Source organism: Solanum lycopersicum, chromosome 5, assembly GCF_036512215.1.
Source record: "Solanum lycopersicum chromosome 5, SLM_r2.1".
Lineage (NCBI taxonomy): Eukaryota > Viridiplantae > Streptophyta > Magnoliopsida > Solanales > Solanaceae > Solanum > Solanum lycopersicum.
Window position 1 is genome coordinate 6,032,528 of NC_090804.1, and position 25,912 is coordinate 6,058,439.

At 33.9% G+C, this 25,912-nt stretch overlaps 2 protein-coding genes across 2 annotated transcripts; both read right to left on the bottom strand.

Annotated features, from left to right (window-relative positions):
- Positions 1-231: 231 nt before the first annotated feature.
- LOC101246925 (uncharacterized) lies at positions 232-3,886 on the bottom strand. Its single transcript, XM_004239016.5, has 9 exons — positions 3,643-3,886; positions 3,332-3,549; positions 2,664-2,778; positions 2,249-2,338; positions 1,886-2,059; positions 1,676-1,795; positions 1,233-1,343; positions 448-529; positions 232-376 (listed from the first exon to the last, which is right to left on the bottom strand). Exons 1-9 carry the CDS (start codon positions 3,781-3,783, stop codon positions 312-314), a joined length of 1,116 nt encoding a protein of 371 aa, XP_004239064.1. The 5' UTR covers positions 3,784-3,886; the 3' UTR covers positions 232-311.
- A 14,606-nt stretch (positions 3,887-18,492) lies between these two features.
- Positions 18,493-24,931, bottom strand: LOC101247218 (probable mitochondrial-processing peptidase subunit beta, mitochondrial). The gene is made up of 9 exons (XM_004239017.5): positions 23,538-24,931; positions 21,575-21,739; positions 21,035-21,172; positions 20,791-20,942; positions 20,449-20,557; positions 20,002-20,100; positions 19,794-19,859; positions 19,114-19,221; positions 18,493-18,935 (listed from the first exon to the last, which is right to left on the bottom strand). Exons 1-9 carry the CDS (start codon positions 24,213-24,215, stop codon positions 18,849-18,851), a joined length of 1,602 nt encoding a protein of 533 aa, XP_004239065.1. The 5' UTR covers positions 24,216-24,931; the 3' UTR covers positions 18,493-18,848.
- Between the last annotated feature and the right edge of the window lie 981 nt (positions 24,932-25,912).

Here is a 25,912-nt window from a genome sequence, read left to right on the forward strand (position 1 = left end):
GTGTCTTTGGGTACAAGTTCTTAATTTGATATATATTTTAAAGCATTGATTATGATAGGTATGTATATACCTTAAATACTAGTATACCAATTGTATTTTAATTTTGTGCAGCCAAAATTGCTCTAACATACACCAAGGATGATGAAGATAGAGAATTTCTCGTAAATCATTTCAATCACTACAAGATTTCTCGTAAACTAAGTTAATCATCGAGATGAAAGAAATAACGAGTAATGATGAAGATAGAGAATTCTTGATTTAGTTTTCCATCTTAACGATAGAAAATAGGATTTAATCGAATTCTATGCGAGTCAATTAGTTCCAACAATACAAGTATGTAATGAGTGCAAAAGGATCTCTTCATTGAGAAAGCGGCCTGAAAAAGAAAGGCAAGATTAAAAGAAGAAAAAGTTGTAAATCAACTTCATAGTTTGAAATGAGCTTTACCTATAAATACTATTTTGTTCATCTGAATCTCTTCGTTTCTCCATTTACGACTTGGAACAATTTCATATATTTCTCTCACGCCCTGCCAGACGCAGTAGTAAACATGTTAGGACAACGAAAACACAAAGCATAGACACCCAGAAAGCATAGACATAATAACGTTTTGCTTCACTGAATAGCTTTTTGTGCTACTTCACATAACTGGTAAAGTTGCAATATTAAAGATATTGATGCACATTTGCATAGCAGACACAAGGAACGGGGAAGACAAGTGGAATCAGGAGTGCACTTTACCAGAAACATTCTCGGATTTGTACAGAAACTGTAGGATTGCTGATTGTTGTGATGGTAGAAGCTGGGAATTTTCAGTTCAGGAGAACTTTTACGGTTGGGAAATAGGAAGAGTCAGACTACTATTATCAGTTGGAGAAGATATTATACTAAACTTGCAGAAAGATTCGATTTACTGGATGGGAAAGGAGGATGTGATATTTTCTGTTAAAACGTGTTCTAATCTGTTGATGAAGAAAATGAATAGAGATGAGAATGACTGGCCAGGGAAAATAATTTGAAAGTTCAAGGCTCCAAGTAAAGTTGTTTGCTTTTGTATGAGGCTTGTTTTACCGTTTACGCAGGAAAATTTGCAAAGAGGTTTTTCTATTTCTGTAAGAATAACGAAGAGACGGTGAATCTTAACTACTGCACAGCAAATTTGTTAGGTGAAATATTATTATAAGATAACAGCTTGTGGAGATGAAAGTTATCTTTATCATAGGATTTCTTACCTGTAAAGTGTGGAGTTCATCCGAGTTTCTGACTCTTAAAATTCCCTTGCAACGATAAACGTCCATGCCATACTTTTTATCCCAAAGGAGCTCCTCAAGCCATATACGAACCTATTGCCAAGAAGAGAAATGAGGACTTTAGTGATCCAAGATAGTGAAGAGTCAACCTTTGTGTATGAAATTGTGGTAAAACCACAACTGGAGCATAGAAAGGATAATAATATGTATGAGCTACAATAAACGGCTTCAAGGTGCACTAATCTTCATAAAACTTTTAGCATGTACAGGACCCTAAAGGACGAGTTTCCTAGATAGGAAAAAGATAATCAGACACCATTAGCAAGCCCCTTTTGCTTTACAAGGAAAGAATCAGAAAACTCAGAAGTAGCTAGCAAAAATCATAGCCCTGCAAGCACATACCAGCACCCCTTTCAAAAAGTTACCTTATCAAGATCAATCTGCTGCGCGTCACAGATGCACAATGTTCTGACTTCACTGTCATGAAGGCCTTTAGTAGTTAGAGATTTGTTCTCCTTTAACAATGCTTCAAGATGAGCAGCATGCTTTAAAAAATCAGGAAAATGGAAGATTATTTAGCTTTCCGTCTGCTATGTAGCAATAGCTGAATTTCATGTATAAGGATCATTGCTTACAGTAGGATCATATGCCTGACAGTTTAATATCTTCGATAAGTCAACTTGGCACCGCACAGAATGAATAATATTAGCAAGGGAATTAACATCACGTATTTCCTTCACCAGTTCCTCTAGCACCGCTCCCGAGTCATCTAGAGAAATTAGATCTACCTTGTTAAGAATGATAACATCCTACACACAACAGTTCACAAATAAGAGTTAGACATGATTTCATCCATAATCCAGACCTATTATATGAAGTACAGTCCTAGTTAGCACCTATAAGAATGGGAATACAACCACTGGAAAGTTGAAAAAACAGATTGAAAGCCTAATTAGAAACCTGAGATGATTGAATGGAGAAACTAACATATCAATTACCGCAAAAGCTATTTGTAAATAAGCTTCAGGAAATGAAGAGGAGTCAGGATTTGGTTTTAGCTGATACCGAAGGTTCTTTGCATCAACAACCTGTCACAGAAGCAAAACTAATCAAAACCCAACATTATGCAAAACTGGAAAATAAAATGGCAAGGATTTAAGAAGTGCAACGATGAGAACAACCTGTTGCATATGAAGTTAAATCATATAAGAGAACAGAATGAGTCCGTAAATGAAGTTAATAAGCAAGTCCTAAGATACACATCTAACCAGTGAAATAATTTTTAATCTCAATATCTAAGAGAAACCATAGAACACCAAATTCTAAGCAGCTTCACTTCACAGATATAATTCTTTTCTCCATGCACAGAATAGTAAAAGAAAATGAGGAAAATTCTGAAAACACAAAACTCACAGTGATTATGGAGTCAAGCCTAACATCTGATTCCAGCTGATCATCCAACCAAAGCACAGATGCAAGAGGTGCAGGGTTTGCCAAACCAGTAGTCTCTAGCAATATATGATCAAGCCTGCAAACAAACAAAATAACTGCTCATCATTACATTTGAAAAAGGTGAAATACTTCAGCAAATAATTACAGAATTTCGTTGCCTTACTCCAAACTTAACATGTAAGGAATGATTATTCAAAGAACACACTTGTAAAAACAGACTTGTACTAGGATTATTAAGTAATACGAAAGTACAAGATGAAGATAAAAAGATAAGGTGATCAAACCAAATGGTGGTTACACAAAATGACACATTTCATCGTCACATACGACAGATTCAACAAATATGATACATAAATTTTACATAATAATCGAAACAAACATTGTATTTAAAAGGACAATACAATATACAATAGGTTTTGACTTGACAAAAAGTTTGAATCTTGTTCTTAAACTAAAAACTGAAGATATGTAAGATATATCAACATGTCCTTTACTATTGTGATCCTAATCATGTCATGCGGAAAGTTGAAACTAAATAGCTGCCAAAAAAGGAACAAGACATCTTTTTCAATGGAAGTTGAACAAACAAGTTGAAATGGAGTGAGTAATAATCATTAAAAAACTCTAACCTCTCTTTTCTCTGAACAAGTTGCTCCAATGCTTGAACCAAACTATGCTTCACAGTACAGCAAATACATCCATTTGCAAGCTCTACCCATTCCTCCACAAGATCACCTTCTTCCCCTTCATTTATCATTGCTCTCTCAACTCCTAATTCCTCACCAAACTCATTAAGTATCACTGCTATTTTCTTCCCATGTTGAGTTTTCAATATGTAATTGATCAACTAAAAATAACAACAAAATTAACTATTACGCTTTAATTCCAAACTAACTAACCTAATTATGAACTGAATAAGGAGAGGAGAAGCATAAATTACAGTGGATTTTCCGGAACCGAGATAGCCGGTGATGACGGTGACGCCAACCGGCGGAAGCTTTGAGCTCTTTGTCAGTTGATTAGAGTTGACGGCGTCGTTGATTTCGACGGCGAGCGGCGGTTCTTCGTCGGAATTCTCCATGCTCAGCGTCTTCAGTCGATTTTTCCCAATACAAGTGTAAATGCCTAAACGGGCTCTATATTATTGGGCCAAATGCAGAGGGCCCATAATGGGCTTATTTTTAGCTTGATAATGAATTGGTCCATCGTAATATGAAGCATTCAAGGTCGAGATCCAGTATCATAAGTAATAGGAAAAAGGGAAAATTATATGGAATGACAAACATTTCTAAGTAATTATATAACAGGGTATAGTTTAATTTATTTACTTTCTATAATTATAGTTTTTTTTGCTATAATTAATGGGGTCCACCACCTATTATACAACCAATAGTATAAAAACGTTTTTTTAAATTTTATATATAAATTTACACAAAACAATATTATCTCTCCTATTCATATTCCACCTTTTTCTCCTACAATTAATACTTCTATCTGATTTAAATTTCAAATTGTCCAAAATTCAATTACTCCCTCCCGAAGTTGAATTCAATTTTTCGTAGGTACTCCTAAATTTTAGTCGTTTTCCTTTTTTTTCCTTATTCAACAATTGTATATGTATTGTGTTTCTTATGTTTTTTCATATTTTTTTGATGAAATAATCTATTGTTTGTTCTTATTAGATCTCAAATTAGTCACAGAATGAATGAATCATCTTCAACTATGAGGATTACCAGAGGTATTCCATTGCATGTCAATTTTGTTGACAATTTACCATCGTTTTCAATGGGTTTAACTCAAGATTTTGGGGTTGATGTAGGGTCTATGGTAAAATCAAAACAAGTTCAACATGAACAAACAATGGAAGAATTGAGATCAAAGAAAAAATATGACCCTACGGCAGTTCAAGAAGTTATTAACAATGCTAAAGCTAGAGGCATTAAAATTGTACAAGGAGGAAGAAAGAGAAAAATAGTAAACATTGATTCAGAGGAAAATGTATGTGAAGTTGACGGATCTGAAGAACATCATAATCATGAGGTAGTGGCTTAAAACACAAATTTAGATACAATTTTTTTTGTTACTTAGATGTCAATATACAAAAAAATATTATTTAAGTAAATTTTGTATTCACGTAATTGTATATAGTATATTGCATGTTTAGTACACACATGTTTTAGTTATATATTTGTATATGTGTCTGTAGATTTGATTACTTTATACATACTTTACGTTATGTATAATGAATAATATACTAAGTCTTAATAGTGGTTGTAACAGATTGTATATTTAAAGGCTCATTATTATTTTTATTTTTGTATATATATACACAAAGTAATTGGACTTAGTTATACAGATGAAAAAATTTCATATATGATTATAATTTGTATATTTTTTTAGTTATATACAAATTATTGAAGTTAGTATATATTAAGTTTATATACATATACAAAAATTGTAATTTGTATATTTTAGTAGTTATATACAAATCATTGAAGTTAGTATATATTAAGTTTATATACATATACAAAAATTGTAATTTGTATATTTTAGTAGTTATATACAAATTATTGAAGTTAGTATATATTAAGTATATATATTATTGGAGTATATACAAAGTCATTTAGACAGTTGTATATATTGCCATGTTTAATTACTATACTCATGTACACATATTAATATACAAAAAAGGTAAGTTTGTAGACATATACAAAAATTAATCTGTACATGACTTCTTTTAAAATTGACTGTTTTTGTATATATTATACAATCAAATTACTGAATTGATTTTACAATGATATTCTTTTTAATATACAAAAACTACATAAAAAAAAGTATATAATTGTATCAAAAGCAAAACACTTACTTTATGGCTATATATAATTATCACCAACGATTACATGTATTCGCTTACACTGATCTTCTTTATAATATACAAATACTACATCAACAAAAAGTATATAATTGTATAGTACGAAATTTCTGCTTAAAATAATCATATTTTGAAACCAACTTTTCAAAAAAATAAATAAATTATGACACCACAATAACGAACGCACATAAATCAAAATTTGTAAATCCAACAGAACATTGTATAATATTGCAATAATAAACATGAATTTTCATCCAATGAACACTTAACTGAATTCGATTACAAAGAAAAAAATAAATTTTTTTTGATGAACTGCTGTTTCATAAACAGCAAAAACAAGTTTGTCTTTTGTTTCAATTGTTGTATAATTCTTATTTTTTTGGAAAAAAATTTTGAATTTGAATGTTTACCTTAAAAAAAGGACGTACCTTAAATTATGGCATTATCTATATTTATTGTTAGTATATTTAACGCTTCAGTTACAAATCACTTTTTAAAATAAAATTGTATAAATAAAAAACAAAAGAAACCTTATACACAAAATTAAAGATACCTAAAATAACTAAACTATACCCATAGAATGTAATTAGGTAAACTATACCCATATAATGTTATTTAATCAAATAAGTTTTCCATATATGAAATTTTCCCTAGGAAAAATGATAGAAATCCCACATTTAAGTTTTCTTATTATCATTATCCCCTATTAGTTTTATAAATTTCCAAAATCCCTCATTTTCGTGCATTAGATTAATATATCAGTGCATCGGAGTAATGTATCTCGCGCATCAGATCAATGTATCAGCGCATCAGATTAATGTATCTCGCGCATCAGATTAGTATGTCATGTATAAAATGTAAACCAGATTAGTGTATCATGTGTAGAATGTAATGTATCTTACTTAACGATTAATGTATCTCGCATATCAGATTAATGTATCAGTGCTTAAATTATTGTATCAGTTTGAGAAATTTCTGTAATTATAAACTTATATGGGACAAATGATAATTTTACTTTAAAAGTATGTGATTTCTGTCATTTTCCTTAAGTAATATCGTTTTTATTTTGTTTTGAGATGGTTGATTTGAATTTAAGTTGATGTGTAATACAAAAGAAGGAGAAGGTTAGCTTTAGTGGGACAACGATTGTACTTCTAGTTTGAGATCAAGGGTTCGAGTCGCTAATTCACTTACCTTAACAACTTTATAAAGGTTTTTGTTTTGAAGATAAAAAAAAAAAGGTTGCACATATAGTAAGCACACTTGACCTCCAAATTCAAATTTATGGGATCGAACCTAGGAGCGCTTCCACCTTTTTTGCTCTTTTAATGATTCAAACCCGCAACTTCGAATTTAAAGATGACGAGTGCTTACCATCTGAGCAATGCCTTCTTACTGTCGAGTTACGCAAGAAAAAGGAAAAGAACAAAAAAGTCTTACATTTCCAACAAGGAAAAACATCTTCCTCATGACTTCAATTTATTTATATGTTTAATTATATTCCTCTGATATAATAAAGCAAAATTGATGCAAGCTTTCAAACTTCCTAAATAATAGAAAATTTTCACATGATCATGACCTAATCAAACTTTAAAACTTCCTAATTAATAGGAAGGTAAACCTGTAAAGCAGTCATTATTCTCCTATTATAAAATGTGAATGAGTGCAACAATTCAAGAATTTTGAAAGATGATTTTTATTCCTTTTAAAATCATTAGAGAAACCATATATAGATAATGGAATTAGTTTTAATCATCTTATTGATGACTATAGTAAGTGATTATTTAGTTTGGTTTTGGTTACTAGTAGGAAAATTGAAAGGTCCAAAAACATGGCCATTAGTGGGTAGTATTCCACAAGGGTTGCTAATGTGGGAAATCGAATAGTAGTCAGTCAACTAAATGAATTACTAAGATTATATATGTTTTTGTTTTCTTTACATATTTCTACGTGATTCAAGTGATATGAGAGCGCTAACTTCTATGTTAACAGGTATATCTTGTGCTAAGGGTGAAGAATGGATATCGCAAAGGAAAATCGAACATCGTTGGGTGAACCCAACAATCAAGAATGCCTCATTGCCAATTTTAGACAAGGCTTCAAAACACAACATGTCAATTGACTTACAAAAAATGATGATTTGTTTTGGTACTGATAATATTTTTGGAATTGCTCTAGGCAAAAAATTGAAAACTTTATTAAATCCTGAGGATCCAATTGCACTAGCAATGGATACAATTTTTAAATTTGCTTTTAGAAGATTTTTCTATCCTAATTTCTTATGGAAATTTATGAGATTTTTACTCAATTGGATCTGAAGGAAGCCTAAAGAAGAGTATTCAAATTTTGAATAATACGATAACTGAGGCACAAGAAGAACGTAACAATAGAAATAAAGATGAAACTGACATTCATGAAGAAAGTACAAGTTAATGGACACATTTTGCCTAGCTCTGCTATTATGGGTACAATTATTGATATTATATTTGCGTAACACTTCAAAAATTAGTAGACTAAACTAGAGTTGGAGCCTAAAGGGTACAAAATATTAACAAAAATTTCAAAACGGTATATAAAATTTTATATTAACCAAACGGTAAAATCGCTACACCAACAGCGACTTACCCCACCAAAAAAAGCAAAATTGCTGCCTCTGCAGCGATTTTGCAAAATCTATTTTTTTAAAAAAAAAAATCATTGCCTAAGCAGCGATTTATAGAATTTTTTTTTTACAAAATCGCTACCTAGGCATCAATTTTAAAAAAATAATTTAAAAATAAGGAAATCGCTGCCTAGGCAGCGATTTTATAAAAAAAAAATTAAAAAATAAAGTAATCGCTGTTGTATAAAAAAAAATTTAAAAAAAATTAAGAAAATCGCTGCAGGGGCAGCGATTTAATTTTTTTTTTAAATCGCTTCCCCAGCAACGATTTCTTTATTTTATTTTTTTGAAATCGCTGCTGGGGCAGCGATTTCCTTTTTTTTTTCTTCTATAAATCGTTGCTTAGGCAGCGATTGATTTTGCTTTTTCCGGTGGGGTAAGTCGCTGTTGGAGCAGCTTTTTTACCATTTTGGTTAATATAAAATTTTATATATCGTTTTGAAATTTTTGTTAATCTTTTGTACCCTTTAAGCTCCGGACTCGACTAAACTAGAACTAAGAACTAGGGTTCTAGAGTGTGAAAGGCATGAAGATGGATACAAGTATGCAACATTTAATGGTGGATCAAGAATATGCATAGCTAAATACTTAACTTATCTTGAAATGAAGTCTGTAGCTTCAGCTATAGTACTTCATTACGAGTTATCTCATGTTTCTGGTAATCAAGTTACGTCAAAACTCTCCTTCAATATATCCATGAAGAACGGCCTTAAGGTCAACCTCAAACGTCGTGATCTAATGACTTTGATGTAATAAACTAAAAGTTTAAAAACTACATATTTAAAAGAAATAAGAAAAAAAAATTTGGCCAGAAAATTTGGTCAGTGTTATGAAACTATATAAATTTAGAAGAAGAAGAAAGTAGGGAGAAGAGAAAAGACTTCTTATTTCTCTTGATGTATATTCAAGATTCATAAATCTTTCACAAATCTTATTTACAATGAAGGAAAACCCTTTATTTATAGGGAAAACCTTACTTGGTCCCCAAGTAGGATTCCTAACCATATCCTACTAGGACTCCACATAATTAGACATTCACTATAATACAAATTGTTTATAACACTCCCCCTTGAATGTCGGTAGATTATGTGCCTCGTTAAAACCTTACTAGATAAAACCCAGTAGAAAAAAAATCTAGTGAAGGAAAAAGAGTACACATATATAATAATACGCATTATGGATGCCTCATTAAAAACCTTACAAGGAAAACCCAATTAAACAAAACCTTGTGATGAAAAAAGAGTACATCATGTATTAACTCCCCCTCATGAAAACATCAAGAGACTTGCATTTTCGTTTTCCAATCTTGAGCATCATCTTCTTGAAAGTTGTAGTTGGTAGAGACTTGGTGGATAAATCAATTGTAGTATTACTTGAACAAACATGTTGCATGTTGATATCACCATTCTTGGGAGCTCATGAGTGTAGAAAAACATTGATGAAATATGCTTTCTTCTATCTTGCTTTATGAATATTTCCTTCAGGATCAAAGATTTCTGCAATTTCCTTACTTTGACTTCTTTACGCAAATAATTTATTGCCTTTTGAAAACTCTTCAAGAGTTTCAATTCTAGTTGTCAACTGCATAATAATACTTGTATATTCTCTATGCATTTTGAATCAATTTAATCCTTATGAGGACGATAAATAAGTTTTTCAAAAACTTGTATATGCTTTAGATTTTGAACTTATCAGATATTTTCATCTCAATTTTATTAAGTGAAAACATTCAATGTTAGATGTATGACATCTTCTAGTGCCTAGATTGCAAGTCAAATAAGCTTTACGCTTACCAAGATGCATCATTCCACTTTTCACTTGATAATTATTTCTACACAAGAATGCTTTAATAGATGTAAAATTCATATCCTCATAATCTTTTACAATATTGCGCGCTATTGTATCAAATATATCATCAACGATATACCATTTTGTATCGATTCACAATACGACTAAACTTATTGAGATCTCATCACTTCATTAATTTTTAGGTAGCTACCCCTCTCATGAGGTTTCATAAAGTGTTATGTCATAGTGTGACGTCCCGCCACCTATCCAGGCAGATTGCAGCATATGAAGGGGGCAGACGGTCCAAGTGTGTAGCAGACGAAGGGGCAGGCGGCCTTGAGCCTTGGAGAGGCTTGTGCAAGACTCTAGAAGCCTTCTAGAATCTTGGGGCAGACTAGAGAAATCTAGGAGCCTTTTGGAAGAATTAGAGACACATTCTAGGAATGTAGAACATGTATTGAATGCATGTACTTAGGGACTTGTATAACAACGTTTATTTACTCTTAGACATTAGAGTAGTATAAATAGGAGGTTCATTGTATTTGTAAATCATCCATCAATTGACTAATAAAATACAAGTCCTCTCTTCCAAAATTCTGTCTTTAGTCTTTCTTCTTATTCTCTTAGCGTTCCGAATATTAAAAGGCTTACTTGAGTTTACGAGATCGTGAAAGAATCGTGAGTAAACCGTCAAGTGCCGCACGGAGTCTTGTCAGAATTATTAGGTCCGTGACAAGTGGTATCAGAGCAGGTTCATTGTAAGAGAATGACAAACGAATGAGACGTTATCGGCGCTAGCACCACCACCAACGTCCGTACGGATGGAGGAAAGAAGAACAAGAAAGGGAAGAAGCAGCAGAAGGGAAATGAAGGGATTCTGCCCGAGCCCACACCAAGCGAGGTGCAAACATCTCACCCGCCCACAATTGTCGATGGAAGTGACGAAGAGACCGGCGAGGATTTCATAGACGTTACTGTCGGAGAAGAGTGGGTTGCAAGGGTAGAAATGGCGAGTCAGGCCATTGAGATTTTAGGCCGGCGCTTGAATGGGACGGACAGAAAATTCAAAACCCTTGAAGACTTCGCCCTTGAGGAGAACGACAACATCCGGAAGGAGTTGGAGGTACGCCAGCCGGCCGAGTTCGAGACAAAGGAGGCCATTACTTCTCTAGAGTTCAAACTTATGGAAGCACTTGGCACAGTTGAGTCGTTGAAGGCCGAAGTGGCAGCGCTCAAGGAAGACAGGGAGGTTGGTGGATCCACATCACTTGACCGGAAAAGGGAGGCCAGAGTCGAGGCTCCCAAGCCACCTATCTTTAAAGGCGTCCGCAACGCACAAGAGGTGGAGAATTTCCTATGGCACTTGGAGAATTACTTCAAGTGTAATCGGGTGCGAAGTGATATGAACAATATCAACATTGCGGTGTCGTATCTTTCGGAGATGGCCATACTATGGTAGAGGCGTAAAGAGTCCGACATCAAGAAGGGGACATGCACCTTGAACACATGGGAGCAATTCCGTGAGGAGTTCAAGAAGGCGTTCTACCCTAACAACGTCATCTATGAGGCAAAGCGCAGGTTTAGGGAGTTGAAGCAAAAGGACAGCATACGCGCGTATGTGCGGGAGTTCACCACCCTTACATTTCAGATTCCCAACCTCACGGATGAAGACATGTTGTTCCACTTCATGGATCCGCTGCAAAATTGGGCCAGAACGGAGTTGGAGCGGCGACAGGTCAGCACTATTGATGAAGCCATCACGCAGGCCGAAGCCATAACAGACTTCAGGCAGGAGAAGTCTCACAGTGCCGAGGAGGACGACGAGGAAGGTAGTCATGATGATAGTGGGGAAGATTGTGGTGAAGGCGAGGATCAACGGCCACAACCCAAGAGGCGAGGCGAGGAGCCACGGCCTCACAAGCATGACACATATAGGTCCGACGGCAAGAAATCCGAAGATCGTGGCAACTTGGTGAGGAAACAGGTTGCCAAGGGAAATGGTTGCTACTTATGCAGCGGGCCGCATAGTTATAAAAAGTGCCCTGAACTCAAGAGTCTTGGTGCTATCCTTTGAGAGCGGAAGGATAAGGAAGTCCAAGAGGAAGATGAAGTCGGGGAGACTAAGCAGTTGGGCTTGATAAACCTATGCGGACCTGTCATCAAGCAACCATCGAAGACGCCAAGGCAAGAGAAGCCAATGCAAGCGAAGCTGAAGCATGCAGAACAGGGGCTTGCGAAGTCTATGGCATGCGCTCAATATGTCGACATCAAGATCAATGGAAAAAGTGCTCGTGTGTTGGTCGACACAGGTGCAGAGGTCAATATCATGACCAAGACGGCAGCAACGAGGTTGGGGTTGCGTTATAGTCCAAGCAACGCCCAAATCAGGACGGTCAATGCACCGCCGACTCCCGTAGTTGGAGTTGCGCACGGAGTGAACATCACGATAGGCGATTGGCAAGGGAAAACCAAATTCATCGTCGCTCCCATAGATCTCTTTGATATTATTCTTGGGCAGAAGTTCTTCCAGCAGTGCCATGCAGTGATCGATCCTCATCTCCAAAAATTGATGATTATGGAGAAAGGAGGAGCATGTACGGTTTCCATGGTAAAGGCACAAGCGACGGAGGGACAGGCTCGACTAACGGCTATGAAGCTCGAGAGGGTCGACGTAAGGATGAGGTTAACATCGGCAACAACCATTGCAAGTTCGGGAGAAGACAATGGTGTTGTAAAGTCCTTGCCACCGCGCATGAAGGTTCCAAGAAGGAACACTGTCGTGATGAAAAAGAAGCCACCGAGGCACTTGCCTCATATGAAGGAGGAAGTTCGAAAGATCGGGTCGAGAAAAGTTGCGCAATCGTTAAGGAGGCTACTCGAAGGGATTGATCAAGTACGTGAGTTGATAATCGCACGGCAGAACTCGACACCGATACAGTCGCAATGCGACGCGGTCGTCGCATCATTAGGTGGGGGAGATTGTGACATCCCTCCACCTATCCAGGCAGATTGCAGCATACGAAGGGGGCAGACGGTCCAACTGTGCAGCAGACGAAGGGGCACGGCCTTGAGCCTTAGAGAGGCTCTAGAATCTTGGGGCAGACTAGAGAAATCTAGGAGCCTTTTGGAAGAGTTAGAGACACATTCTAGGAATGTAGAACATGTATTGAGTGCATGTACTTAGGGACTTGTATAACAACATTTATTTACTCTTAGGCATTAGAGTAGTATAAATAGGAGGGTCATTGTATTTGTAAATCATCCATCAATTGACTAATAAAATACAAGTCCTCTCTTCCAAAATTCTGTCTTTAGTCTTTCTTCTTATTCTCTTAGCGTTCCGAATATTAAAAGGCTTACTTGAGTTTACGAGATCGTGAAAGAATCGTGAGTAAACCGTCAAGTGCCGCACGGAGTCTTGTCAGAATCATTAGGTCCGTGACAGTAGGCTCTCCAAGAGCATATTGTATCCTTATTATGATCATTTTGATTCTTTGATCCTCCCCTTTTTTCAAGGATTATTTTATTTAGAATTGATTAGTCTATCATGCTTCATGCATGTCATAGACTTTATCCTTGAGGGACATTCAATAGATGTATTTACAACTCTTGTGTTGCTTTTAATCTCCCCCTTATGTTAGACAAACTAACATATATCTCAATCTTTTGAAGAATCTATCTTTGTGCATCATAGTATATTCATTAATCATATATTGCAAATCAAAATTATCAGATGAAAACTATTTGGTCCCTGACCATAAACTAATTAACTACGTTTGTATGTAATATCATATTTCAGATCAACACATGAAACTTTATTTTCATAAGCAATGATTCACTATGTGTGACATTTAATGTTACATCATCTTATATATTTATCAATATTATCAAGGTGAATCATCTTGATTTCATATTCTGAAAGTTGTGCTTTTAGCTCAATTATCTTGCACAAACAATTTTGCGAATGTCAAACTGCAAATTGACAACAAACACACATGTGATTATCTTATTGATGCAATTTTTTTTATCATATCACATGATAGGTGAACGGGTCCATATTCACCTTTTATATTTTTCAAAATTTAGGGATTTAGTCTCAACTTTAGTTGATCCAATCAACTTTATCATGAAAACAAGCAACGTAAAGAATTTTTGAAGAATCTTCTAATTTTTCAATGTATGTCCATTACTCAGTATGCACATCTTTGGGATGACCAAATTGTTCGTGCCAACTAATAAAATTATTAGTACTCGTAAACTCCAAGTTTACTACGTCATGTGCCTTTTGCTTTAGTAAATTTCTGATTTACTATTATATGACTAAATTTCAATTTTATTACTCCAAGAGTAATTTTCAGATTTATTTTTTCTCAATTACTTCACCCTTTAGGTGAGTCATGATCCCATCATTGAATGAACTAATCTGAAGAAAATTGTGCATATAACATATTATTTGTGTCAACATTTTTGCAAACATCAAGTTGCAAGATAATAATAGGCACACATGAGACCATATAGAAGAAACATTTATTAGGACCATTAAGTCTAAACAATCCTCTAGGTGGATGAATAGGTCCACAAATATTTGTATACGTTCCTAGAACGCAGAGAATTCAATCTCAACTTTCGTTTATGATGGTGTCACAATTAGCTTGTCTTGCTAACAATCATTACAAGAAAACTCACAATTTAAAAGAATTTTTAGTTTCTTCCATGAAAGACCATTTTAATTTTTCATAATTCGTCTAAACATTATAGACTAACGATGTCCTAGACAATCGTGTCAAACTAAGAAAGTATAAGAATTAGTAAAGTTCTTATTTACCATAAAATGTGCCTCAATTGCATTAATTCTTGTCCAATACAAGCCCGAAGATAAAACATGAAACTTTTCTATAATACATGTCTTCTTAGAGACATTCTTGGTGATACCACATCATTGACCAAGGTCGCAATATTTCTCATGACTAGCATGGTGGCTTACATCTCATTCCCTTTAGAGAATGAATCCATATTTTAGCATTTATCAGAAGTTCTCATACTTCATGAATGGAACACAAACATGTGAGCTTATCAAATTATGATAGCTTTAGTACCTTTTTCCATATTTATGTGCGTTATTCAATCACCTGTCTTCTTTCAGACATATTATGCACTACAACCACATTCACTTTATGTAATTGAGCAAATTCAGTAAATTTCATGACTTCTCATCAAAAACAATTAATTTTTCTTTAGTCATTATTATATTATCAATATGGTGCATTTAGACTCACATTCAATGTCTTATCCATATAAAAGTGTTTTATGTCATAAATTGATGGATCTTGAACCCAATATCTTATAATCATGATGCATCAGGACTTTAACCCAATGTCTTACCCTCTTTTTGCGATTGGACATAAATCCATCGTCTTATTCTATTGGTGCGATAAAACTTAAATCTATCGTCTTACCCATAATGAGGCTCAACCTCAAACCTTCAAAATAATTGTAATTTTATCACATTTGATGATCATCAATATGATCGTACGTATAATTACACACAAAATTGAGATTATTGATTTATTATAATCAACATTAGTGGTTAACAAATATAGCTTAATAGATCACATACCTCATATAAAGGTTGAAAACATACCTTTCACTAAATTGTGCTTATTCAATTATTAAAATAAATTAAGAAATTTTCTTCCCAATCGATTAAAATTGAATGTATAAAAAGTCAACAAGTCTATTTACATACTTACTTTAGATGGTACTTTCAGATCTGTTACATAAATAATTATAATATAAAGATAAATCATACCTTTAAGATATAAGAACCTTATTGCAACCTTTTTGCATTTGCACTTTTCTCGTCTTCTATCACAATTCTTTAAGAATAGAAGAATCGTGCTGATAACGTGTTATGAAACTATATAAATTTAGAAGAGGAAGAAAGTAGGAAGTAGAGAAAAGACTTCTTATTTCTCTTAAAGTATATTCAAGAAGAAAGTGTTATTTTATCTTTTTAATCATTTTCACTCTTTTAACTTTAATACATTTTAGCTAAAAGATGGAAAAAAGATCGAATTATATTAAAACTAAAAAAATATTATATTTTTTTTAATTTTCTGGCCAAATTTTCATTCTAACTAAAAAATTAAAAAAAGATCGATTTATTTTAAATTAAATTTTTTTTTATAGTTTTTCAAATTTTCCGACCAAATTGTCACGTCTTTTTTGAAAAAGAAGGGATTATGATCATCACTAAATTTAAGATTGAAGGTTTTTGAAACTCATTTCCTAGGTATTCGTTCCCACTTCCCTACAGTGTTGGTGACTCAAACCCACAATCTTGAGCTTAGAGATGAAAGGTGTTTACCATATGAACAACCCCTTATTATGTTTAAAAGAATCAAAACTCCCCATCTTAATATAGACCCCTATGAAATTGTGAAGGAACAAAGAAAAAAAATCTTAAAATTATAATCCTTACTTATTTTTTTAAAAACTTTAAATCCCTTGTAATTAAATCAGTTACCAAAAGACAAGAATAAGTTTGAAACTTCAGCTAATTATCAGAAAAAACTTAAATGAGAAGTAATTCTTTTTCTTTTGAAAAATGTAGATTTTTTTTCTTTTTTCCTTCACAACTCGGTAAAGGTTTCTCGAAAAAAAAAGAGGAGGTTGCACAGGTAGTAAGTAACCACCCTCAACCTCCAACCTCAAGATTACGGATTCATGACCATCATCATTAGAGCACTACTTTAGGGTCTATTCGGACTTAACTCCTATCTAGGGACTCTCGCCTTTTTGCTTCCTTGATGATTCGAACCCGCAACTTTAAGGTTGAAGGTTGCTTACCATCTAAGCAATCCCTCTTGTTGTCAAGTTGTGATTGAAAAAAGGAAAGAGCAAAAAAGTTTGCATTTACTACAAGGAAAAACATTTTCCCCATGACATTAATTTCTTCCTTTTTATTCTATCAATACAAAGTTTTATATCCTCAAAACTATAGATCCTTCATTGCATTTGTATAATTGTAGTGAGATAAGTTTAATTTGGAATTGAACTTAATTTGGTTAAAGTATAATATAAAAGATGAAAAGGATTAGTTACCTAACTTACAATTAGAAGACAAGAATAAAGTGAAACTTGAACTAATTATATCAGGAAAAAATTTTCAGGGGGAGATTGTTTCCTTAAGGAAATGCATACATTTTTTGCTCTTTTCCATCACAACTCCATAAAGGTATTTCGGAGACAAGACTTTGATTGAACATAATTCAAATGGTAGTCACTCTTTACTTTCAATCTAAATATTGTGAGTTCGAGTTATCAAATTGGAAAGGAAGTGGGAGCTCAAAGACTGCTCTGAAGAACTTATTTTTTTAACGCATTTCCTAGGAACTCTAACTTTCTTGCCGAGCTGCTGAATTGAACCAACAACATTGAGATTAGAAGTGAAAGTGTTTACCATATGAATAACTTCATCGTGTGTTAAAACTCCTCTTATTTTAAAAATAAAACCTTTATATGAAATTACGAGGAAAAAAAGAAAAGATCAAAAAAGTCAAGATTTTCAAAAGGAAAAAGTCTTCGCCATAAATTTATTTTGAGCTGATATATGTTTTTTATTGTCTAACAAAAAGAATATATTTCCTTTTTTCGTTAACAAATTCATATTTACTGAATTTTAAAAAAAAAGAAAAATCTTAAAGTTAATTTTTTAATTTGAAAATAATTACCTCACCCATTTTTTACTCTTTTAGACTTGACACATACCCCACCCATTTTGGAAGTCGATGATGATGTAGATGATAACTTCAAATTAAATATTATCTCGGATATTATCATTTTAGTGTTTTTATTTTACTCAAATAAAAAATCATAATATTTTTTTTTCTATATTATTCTTGTTTTGTTTAAATTTATTTGCAGAATTATTGAATATTTTACTCTTTTTTTTTTTTATTTTCTTAGTAATAAAATGAGAATTTTATAATTGATATATCTTATTTTCTTACTTTTTCTTATTTTCATAAGTCGTAGGTACGCCTCGTAGATCCATGAAACTTACCTCTCGTCTTGTGCTAGGTATAACACCTCACCTTGCATCCCCGCCTTTAAAACATTGTTCGCCACAGACAAGACTGAATGTTCAAAGATATCAAAGTAATTCACAGAAAATAGTCAGTTGTCCATAATATGTACCATGTTAAATGCTTATTTCAGAAAGAAAGAAAAAACAATCATGAATTTCGCCACAGTAAATGCTCGTCCCAACTAATGTTAAGTGATTTTTTCGCATCTGCCTAAGCAGAGTTCTTCACACATCTGTCAGTAGAGTTAACTGCGGGTTTAACTGGTGAGAGGTAGCTAATGAAATAGTCGAGGATGATGTAAGTTCATCGGAACAAGCTGGTTGAAGACAGCAAACCAGTAAAACTTGAATAACAGAAGTAAAGTTTCAACCAACGCAGTGAGGGAGAGAGAGAGATGTTAAGTATGTGTATAAATAACAAGCCAGTACCACAAATGGTATATTTTACCCAAAGAATGCTAATACAGGGAAAATAGTTGATGCAATTTTCGAAATATATTGCAGAAGAAAGAGATGCAACTTTATGCTGACTGAATCGACAGCCAAAGGCAGAAGCAAGTAATGTATTCTCCTTGACATGAACACCATGTACAAAAAACAAAAGTGATCAACAAAATTTGTCGCTCATTTTATTGACAAAAGTGTTTTGTAGACCATGTGTGGTATAATGCCCAATGTCACGATTACGACTGGGAAAAGAAGATGAATTTAAGTCATCAGGAAAGAATTAGCAATCTAGTACCGCAGCCAGTATGTCCTGCGTCTGAACCAATTGTAATCAGGCAAATCTTGAATTGGTCCCCTAGCTGATATTGCAACATCCTACAAAGGGAAAATCATATTAAAAAGATAGTTTTAATCCTCTTGTATTTGTAGTGGTTCAGGAAATATAAGATGTAATTCATATAGTTTTATGGCGTGTTAATAAAATAACCAACTTATAGCCTATATAAATAGTTATTGACTAAAAGTAGATGTAAAGAAGGCCTTAGGGACTTACCCTGTCAAAAATAAAACGATTTGCAACTCGCTTGATCGTTCCAGCATCGACACTGTCAATTCTGGAAAATAACTCAGCATATGGAATTCTGCGGCCATATGTGATTAACTGCAATAAAAAAAGAAACTTTCAACTGTAAGTAAATTCAGTGATTATAAAGGGAGGTGTCAAGGAACTAGAATGCAATCACGGCAATCCATTTGACAGCAAAGAATCCAGCAAACAGAACACGATCTGCTATACTGACGAGAGGAAATGTATTAACTATATGCAATGCTCCTACCACCTAGTCATCTAGGTTCCATTTATTTAAAGGAAAAGTGACATGGACAAACTTGTGCACCTAGACTATTCCACCAAATACATATTACCTCCCGTTAGGACAGGTACCGGATAACTCTTCCTACCAAAGTTTAGGTAGATGAAAAGAAATTACCTAGCTTCTTTTGCCTCCGCTAAGATTCTTCTTCTTTACTTATTGGTTGGCATTGCCGACGTATGTTCCCTCTTTTTCCTTCTATAGCAGAGCCTTTATTTTATCTTACATTATTTTTATGATGATAGTAGAGCCTTGCTTGATGGAGTTAGGAACAAGGAGACTAAAATGTACCAGACCTAAGGAGCCAAACACTTGCTCCTATAATTGTTTTTGGTTATAAATATATTCTATGTAATTTTACCTGCCGTCCAATGTCTTCAGCAGTAGGGCCTGATCCATCAATGTGGAGCATCAAAGAAGATTTCAGCTGCAGAAGATTAAGAAAATATAAGTTCTTGATACAGCTAAAAGGACATGCAGTCAACAGTAGAAGTCCCTAGAATCAAATGGAGGCAAATAACACTCAGCTATTCCATTTGAAAAAGAATAACTGGGGAGTGAACAAATACCTGATTACGTGCGCGAACCACATCAGCATCAGACACTTTGTAACTTAACTTGCATATACCATTCATGATGACATAAGCCAAGTCACTCAGGCAATCAGGCTGTAACAAGTAGAAAACAAGGATGAGTAAAGCCACAGTCCTAATGCAAAGATTGCTTACATTGATTGCAGAAATGCATCAATCACTTACCGAATATGATGTCAATCACTAGTTTTTACATTTCAAATTGTTATTTTTCTTTAATACGGAAAAAGTTGGAATTACATTTCAATTTGCTTTTGTATGGCCTGACCTAGTTGTCAATTCACAAGAGAACAAATGAACCATGATAACAAAAGTTTAGTGACCACAAGACCTTATACAGCAAATCACATCATAATACTAAGTTAATGAAACTGAAGTAGTTGAGATTTGATTAAACAAAGGTAGTGGAAATTTTCTTCTAACCTTAGCTTCAGCATAGACACCAAACAGCCCTGTATCTTTATAGTTGGTGTTAAAAGCCATCACACTTTCAGCTAGCTCATTGATGGCCACCCTCTGAACAAGCTCTGAACTGTTCAAAGATCATATACCCATGAAAGATAGCAAATTCAGTAACTTTCTATTTTATGGAGAAAAGAACAACTCAACCAAAATAAATGAAGCATTACGAATCAACAAATAATACTCCTATTGTCCTTTTCTCTAAGGGGCACTTTTTGGCTGCTGGTAGTACTCAAAAACTTCTCTTGATTCATAAAAAAAAAATTAACTTTTGTTTAATTTAAGCAAATGAAAAGGACCAACCCCATGTGCTTTCCTCCTCCTGAACTTTTGCTCCATGATCCGAGCATTTGTTGCATGACCATCAAAGCTATGGAATCAGGGTCTGTCCATGACGCTCCACTAAATGCAACAGCAAATTGAGCGAGAGGCAGATCATCATCAATGATACGTATCTATTTATGTGGAAGAAGAACAAAAATCAGTAAAAAGGTTCATATAAAATACATAAACTAGAAGAGTAAATAACTAAGTAGTTTATCCACACCTCTGAACCTGTAAATATTGCTGGCTCTTCTGACACCAATTGGGAAGTGGTAATAGGATTAGATGATAGTTTTGTAAAATGTTTCTTCACTAGCTCAACAACTTCTTCATGCTTCACAGCTCCGGCAGCAGAAATTACCTACAGCAAAGACTTAAATGACGCTTTTAGTGTGGTAGAAGTTTGATCAAAAACAAAAAAATAACAAAACACTAGTTTCCCTTTTTTTGTGCTCACGGGATTTTTTTTTATGCGTTTGAGATATACATGACTAGGCTTGGAATGGAAGGTCATATGATACCACACTGGAAAGGACAGATTGTCATTCATTTGGATCAAGGAAGCGTAGAAGTGGGATCACTTTAATGTTTGCTCCTTTAGAGAAGGTAAAAAAGTGGAAATCTTTTGACATGACTACAATGAAATCAATAAAATTCAATTCGAAATAAAGGGTGAATCCCAGTAGTATCTTTTTTAACAGAAGAAGCTAGTAAGCAAGGAAGTCGCCAACAGATAATGCATCAGCTATGACAGGTTCCGTACCATTCTATGAGCACCATAGTGGGTTGAAATGTAATCTTGTATATGAGCTCTTGTCATTTTCTCAATGTTCTGAGCAGGTCCAAGAATAGTTCTACCCAATGGAGTGTATTGGAATGCAGTAGTATGTAACTGGTCAAAGATGACTTCCTCGGGTTGTTTTTCCACCTACAAGAAGATTGTCCAACATGAAGAATCACAAATATTGAGATTCAATGAAAAATTTACCAAGTACAGATACAAACTCCTCGACTAAAATATAAGTCTCCAACAGAAGAATTAACAGTGTAACATAAAGAAAACCTACCTGACTCCCCATGAACAAATACACCCGTTAAACAGATCTACAAGGACATCAATGAAAGGTTACATGGCCAACTAGGGTTACCCATTATTGGAGAAGCTAAAGAGGTTATTGTTTAGTCTGACTAGAGACAAACTAGGCATACCATTTGAAATCATTGCAGTTACTGACCATTGTCTTCATATAGAATCAGAATGATTTGCAAGCAAGATAGCCTCTGAGCGGACAGCCCAGGACCACTATAACACTGGGTACAGGAATGAAGATAGCAATAATATCAATCCAAGAAAGAAAAAATATTGACCAAGTTACTGGCACTAAATAGATGAGGACATCTACACTGCCAAAAATTCCCTTTCTTTTTAATCAATTTAACCATTTCATTAGCTAAGAATTTATTAGAGTCAATTTTCTATCCATTTATTTATTCTTTTGATTCAACTTCCTCTACTAGATGGTTGTTCACGACAGCCTTTCAGTCTCACATAGTCTCTCCAGTGTGCAAAATCAGATATCTCAACATAAGTAAACATACTAGGCAATCAATTACAGACAGCAGAGAAATGAACGGAGGTATTATGAAAAACATCAAATATATAGCCTATTTCTGCACAGGCTAAAGTTAAAGATGAAATTCCATCACTCCAACCAGTCAAGAATCGAATAAAGGAACTATTAGTAGATATATATTGTCAAAAACATTAGAAACTTTCAACCTGCTGCTTAATCTAGCTTTACAGCATAAAATTTGTTGTAATCATCATAGCACATTTTCATCTTACTGTAAATGGTCTCAAAATACTTTGCAAGGATTCTTTAGATAAAAGTGACAGCTTTCTCTGAGATTGGAAACATTCACTTTGACAAAATCATTGTAAATGTCATCTTTAAACTACTGGCTTTGAAAGCTAAAAAGAGAGCATCGTCAATTAAAAGGAGACATTTTCTCAATTTTTGTTATAGCCATTGCAGCCGCTGAAGCAATTTAGATATTTGTACCCTGTCGAAGTAAGGAACCATAGCATATATGTTTGGAATAGATATTTTGCATGCATAAAGATGTCTCCTTATTTTATATGTCACTCAATGACTAGAGTAGGAGCTTTCCCTTTCTTCAAGCTACCAAAAATGAACTATATACCATTTGATCCCTCTATCAGCTGCACCTACGAGCGTAAAGTAGAATCGCTATATTCTGAACCACAGTAGTGGAACAGGACATAAACTTCTGGTAACGTATCCTACTTAAATAAGAAGGTTCTTAACTAAACAAAGAATACTCTAGATCATTAACTTCAAATGGATTAGCAATTGATACAGCTCCTATTATAAGTAGCAACTTCCTTCTTCCATCTGAATCACCCAAAACTCTCAAGGACAGTTGCATTTCAATCATACTTTCTTAAAGACAAGAATTTTTTTTTTTGGTATATCTTAAGAATAATTGGTACTCATTTTACATACATTGTTAATACTAGGGGATTCAACCTGTTTTTCCGTTTAACTACATTTTTCTCACACACTTCCTAAATACCTTAATTCTAAAAGATTGTGATTTGTAGTACTAGTTTCTAATCAAGTAATGTCCAAATTGAAACCAAAATTAGATACTTCTACTATACATTACGAATCAATAAAAATCGTTTGTTTCTTGCCTCATACCTCTTCCATTTCGCGAAGAATCACACTACGCTCTCGAATAATCTTATCTTCCTCCAATAGAGAATTCTGCAAAATATCCCCAAGAATATCAACTGCCTTAGGCACATCAGATCCCAAAACTTTGGCGAAATAAGTAGTTTGCTCCCTAGAAGTATAAGCATTCAAATGCCCTCCCATATTCTCAATTTCCTCTTCCAATGCCCTAATTGGCCTCTTCTCAGTTCCTTTAAAAATCATATGCTCAAGGAAATGAGCAACGCCATTATTCTCCTCAGTTTCGAATCGCGATCCAGCATCGATCCAAACTCCAACAGTAGCTGTCTGTGAAGACAAATTCGATTCCGTAGCAACACGAAGACCATTAGGAAGAGTAGTGACTTTCGTCTCCGGTGCTGATAGGATTGAGGTGTGATCTGCTACAGTAGGATCGGGGGAATTGTACTTGAGGAATCTCGGGTTCGGGTCTTCGAGGCGTTTGATCTTCGATTTGACTTGTTCAGCTAAGCGATCGTAGATCATGGCGTCTGGGGGAGGTGGGGAGGGTAAGGAGGGGGATTGGGAGGGGTTGGTTATGGAGGTGGAGGATCGAGAAGAGAAGGTAATGCATGGTGGGAGAACGGTGAAGGGAGTGATTCGAGAGCGGCGGCGCGTGAGGTTAAGAAGGTGGCGCGTGGCCATGGTGTGTGGTTGAAAGAGCCAATTGGAGTATAGAAAAGTTTTGTAGTGACAGTGGAGAAGATAGGAAGGCTTTTAGGAAGGCTAGCAATAAGTGTAAAGACGATTTTACCCTTTTACTAATTCATAATTAGGAAATTAGAATTTATATGAAATAAACCCAAATCTTTTAACTTATGGCATAGAGGCCCCTCCTTTCACTATTACTCACCAGACTCTGTATTCAAGAAGATTCGAACTCATAATTATGATTAAAAATGTCGAATCGAAAGTTGAGAACAATTTGCAGCTCAAAATTTGGAGAGTATTATGTCACTCGGCTAAAAAGTATTGTAAGAGTGAGTTTCATTGAAACCTTTTATTTGAAAATTTTATAATGATCTTACATGCGATAACATTTTGTAAAATGCCTATACATCATTTTGCAAAAGGAATTATCATGGTGGTCATGTGTGCATCAGAGACGAAGCAGAGATTTGAAGACGACGAGTGCACCACCAACGATAATGCACGTTAGTTAAAGTATGTATTTTATATTGATTTATATGAAATACAAAATTACGACATTCATATATAAATAAATTAAATGACTCTAATAGATAGTTGTTATGTGAAGTGGTGGTATTAAATTTCACTTCGCACCATAAGGCTGCAAGTTTGAAACTAGTCATCCTCTTATTTTATTCGATATTTTCAAACTTCATAGCTAAAAACGGAAAAAAAAACACTAGTCGTCCTCCTATTTTATTCGATTTTTTTAAACTTCATAGCTATTATTCCATATTTTTAAAAATCATAGCTAAAATCGGAATAAAAACAAAAAATGATATTCCAAATCCTTAATCAAAGTAGTTCCTAATGGCTTATGACTCTTCAACATATTTACTAAAAGGACGAAAAGAGTAATTCCTAGTGGCTTATGATTGATCGATCAAATTATGAATATACGATGATTAGAATTGATTAAAGTTTTTAAAAAATTACATTATTTATTTTTTAAAAACATAGCTAAAATCGAAATAAAAACAAAAAATGATCATTCAAACCTTAATCAAGTAGTTCCTAATGACCTATGACTCTTCAACATATTTACTATAAGGACGAAAAGAGTAATTCCTAGTGGCTTATGATTGATTGATCAAACTAAAAATATACGATGATTTAAATTGACTAAAGTTTAACATAAATTACATTAGTTATTTTTTAAAAAAACATAGCTAAAATCGAAATAAAAACAAAAAATGATAATCCAAATTAAGTATTTCCTAATGGCTTATGACTCTTCAACATATTTACTATAAGGACGAAAAGAGTAATTCCTCGTGGCTTATGATTGATTGATCAAACTAAGAATATACGATGATTTGAATTGACTATAGTTTAAAAAAAATTACATTACTTATTTTTAAAAAAAAACATAGCTAAAATCGAAATAAAAACAAAAAATAATAATCCAAATCCTTAATCAAGTATTTCCTAATGGCTTATGACTCTTCAACATATTTATTATAAGGACGAAAGAGTAATTCCTAGTGGCTTATGAATGATTGATCAAACTAAGAATATACGATGATTTGAATTGACTAAAGTTTTAAAAAAATATTACATTATTTATTTTTAAAAAACATAACTAAAATCGAAATAAAAACAAAAAATGATAATTCAAACCTTAATCAAGTAGTTCCTAATGGCCTATGACT

Coding starts and splice junctions, on each gene's coding strand:
- LOC101246925 (XM_004239016.5), bottom strand. CDS start 3,783: ATGGAGAATTCCGACGAAGAACCGCCGCTCGCCGTCGAAATCAACGAC. Junction 2,779..3,331: donor CTTGTTCAGAGAAAAGAGAG/GTTAGAGTTTTT, acceptor GTTTGTTTGCAG/GCTTGATCATATATTGCTAG. Junction 2,339..2,663: donor GGCTTGACTCCATAATCACT/GTGAGTTTTGTG, acceptor CTTCTGTGACAG/GTTGTTGATGCAAAGAACCT.
- LOC101247218 (XM_004239017.5), bottom strand. CDS start 24,215: ATGGCCACGCGCCACCTTCTTAACCTCACGCGCCGCCGCTCTCGAATC. Junction 20,943..21,034: donor CAATATTTACAGGTTCAGAG/GTGTGGATAAAC, acceptor CCACATAAATAG/ATACGTATCATTGATGATGA. Junction 19,222..19,793: donor CTGAAGACATTGGACGGCAG/GTAAAATTACAT, acceptor TTTTTATTGCAG/TTAATCACATATGGCCGCAG.